A 2444-nucleotide genomic window follows, 5' to 3' on the forward strand; every position below is an offset into this window, starting at 1 on the left:
GCCCGCGGTACTCACAGGAATATGTCTACTCATTGAAGATTGTGGCCTAATCATACAGCCGGTCCCGAGGCGGCGCAGGCGGCGGCGGCAGGGCAGGCGGCGGTGGGCGTCGCGGGGCGGCGGCGGCGGCGGCGGCGATGCAGGCGGCGGGGGCACCAGACGACCATGCAGTGAGCGGCCCGAGGAGCGTCGCCGAGCCGGCCGCAGCCCAGAGCCAATGCGCGCGCCCAGGCGCCCTTGCGTCACAAGCCCGCCCCTTTATAGCCGGCGGGACGTGCGCACCGGCGGCGGCCAATCACGGCGCGGGACGCCGCGGCGCGGGGCGGGGCCGGCGGCGACGTCACCGCCGGCGGCGGCCGCCGGTGCGAACCGGTTGCTGAATGGCGCGGCGCGCGGGCTGCCCCTCGCCGCTCCGAAAGCGCGCTCGCCTCCCGAGCCTCCGCCTCGCCGCGGCTGGGAACGCCCGAGGCCGCGGCCCTGTCGCGCCGGCCGGCGGCTTTCCGCAGCCCCTGCGCCCCGCAATCTCCGTCATCACCCCATCTTGATGTCGCATGACCGCTGGGCGGGTGACTCACCGCGCGGGCCCGGCCCCACGCTGGGACCGGGGATTCTCGTCACTACCCGCACTTGCACGTGGGAAGGCTCTCCCAGAGTTGAGCCTTGAACGCGGGAAGCGTCTTTTTTCTTTTTCTGAGGCAAGTGAAGCCTAGTTGCTCCCCGAGTCTTTCTTCCCGTTCTCTTTTTTGGTTGCCCCCCCCCCCCCCCCCCAAACTGCTGATGCTGGCAACTGCAGTTGGCTCGACTGTGGGATTTCGAAATCACATGCACCCTTTGTACTGCTGCTCGCTCACAGATAATGAAAGGTTAGCTTTGGCTAAGGGGAAGCGTTTTTAAAATGAAAAAATCTTCAGCTTTGTCAAGGACTGATGCAATTTTTTTTTTCTTTTGCGTCAAAAGCTAAGCTTTCCCCTTTTGTTGCTCTTCAATCCTATTCCAGTGTCCTTTTAATCTAGGCCTCTAAGCTTCGGCGCAATAGTTTCTGCGCCATACACGAACAGTTTTCATCTTCTGAAACCCTTTCTGCTCTAGGAAGGGTAAACAGGACCTTACCTGCTTTGCAGAACTCAGCTTTCCAGTAACACTGAAGGCTTTTGTTTCCTGTTTTTCTACACGTTAGATTGCAGAAATCATAAGGACCAAGTTGGGCCCTTGTCCTCTGTGTGCTGCATTTTAGGATTTATTAGCACTTCTATTTAGAGACTTTCTTATAAACGTGTACTCTGTAAGCAAAGTAAGTCTACTTACAAAAAAAAAAAAAAAAAAAAAAAAAAAAAGGCAACTTGTCGTCATTAAAAATTGTTTGCCCAGGGACCCATTTAAATCAAGACTTTGAGACATAGATCCTTTCACAAAGAGGTAAAATGGGGTAACGGTTAAATTATGTAAGTCCTAAGAAAATGCAGGAAGATTAAAAGAAAAATCTTAGGACAGTAAAGTGAAGTTGAGCAGATCAGGGAAGTCAACAGAAGACAGATTCGGTATTACAGAACTAAAACCTTTCATATGACTCCTGACTTTGGGTAAGCATTAACTTGAGCTTGGGAAAAATATGGGCAGATGGAATTAAGCTTCGCCAACTTGTATAATAGTATACTTAGACATATTAAACTGGCCTCTCTTACTCCAAAGGTTGGTCAGCGCAGTAAAACAAAATAATGACACCTTTTCGAAAGGGGAATTTGGTGAGCTAACATAACTCAGCAAATAGTAAGCAAAGGTGAGCCAGTGTTTCAGGTAGCTTTCTCGTGGATCTTTGTGATGCAAACTGTGAACTGAGTAATCCACAGATCCTGTAATTACCGAAGGTAGTGCTGATCTGTAATCTTTAGTTAGCTGTCCTCAGAGCTCTAGAAGCTTGGCCTTAGCTTTCAGGAGGACTGATCATCTCTCGAGGCTTATCCTTTTCTAAGGAATGACCGCCTTGTCCTTTTTCAGAAAGGGACCTAGTTCCAGCCTCTGCTGCTCAAAGAATGTGTCTTAAACTTTATAGATTTGCGGCTAGCCTACTAAATTCTCACAAAGCAGGCATGGCCCATCTCTTTGGCAGCTGCTGTTACTTGGTATCCTGTGGTGTGCTGAGGGCATCTGCTCTAGTCCTGGAGGAGTTTGAAGCTGCTGATTCTCAGGCATAACTATGCCAGCACAGAGCAAGGAGATCCCTGTGGACCAAGTCAATAGGCCTTATCCACTTGTGCTCAGAACGTTTAAGCACCTCTATTTAACAGACTTTAAGAAAAGTAAGAAAACAACCTTGAAAAACTATTGATTAGCCTCCAGAAGCCCTAAATGGAAGAAAACCACTTATGCCAAACAAGAGTTCACTGGAAGCAACTTAACAAAACTCATCCTTTGAGCTTTTATCAGCATATTCCAAATATAAAAAA

General features: G+C 50.4%; 1 protein-coding gene across 1 annotated transcript in view; it reads right to left on the reverse strand.

Annotated features, from left to right (window-relative positions):
- The window catches only part of LOC129676022 (uncharacterized), a 3568-nt gene extending 3365 nt beyond the window's left edge, over positions 1-203 (reverse strand). The window contains exon 1 of the mRNA XM_055606267.1: positions 16-203. Coding sequence (XP_055462242.1) covers positions 16-54 — 39 coding nt within the window. The 5' untranslated portion in view covers positions 55-203. The remainder of the gene's footprint in view (positions 1-15) is intronic.
- Positions 204-2444: the final 2241 nt, after the last annotated feature.

The sequence above is a fragment of the Psammomys obesus genome, unplaced genomic scaffold (genome assembly GCF_907164565.1).
Source record: "Psammomys obesus unplaced genomic scaffold, mPsaObe1.curated_primary_1811, whole genome shotgun sequence".
NCBI lineage: Eukaryota > Metazoa > Chordata > Mammalia > Rodentia > Muridae > Psammomys > Psammomys obesus.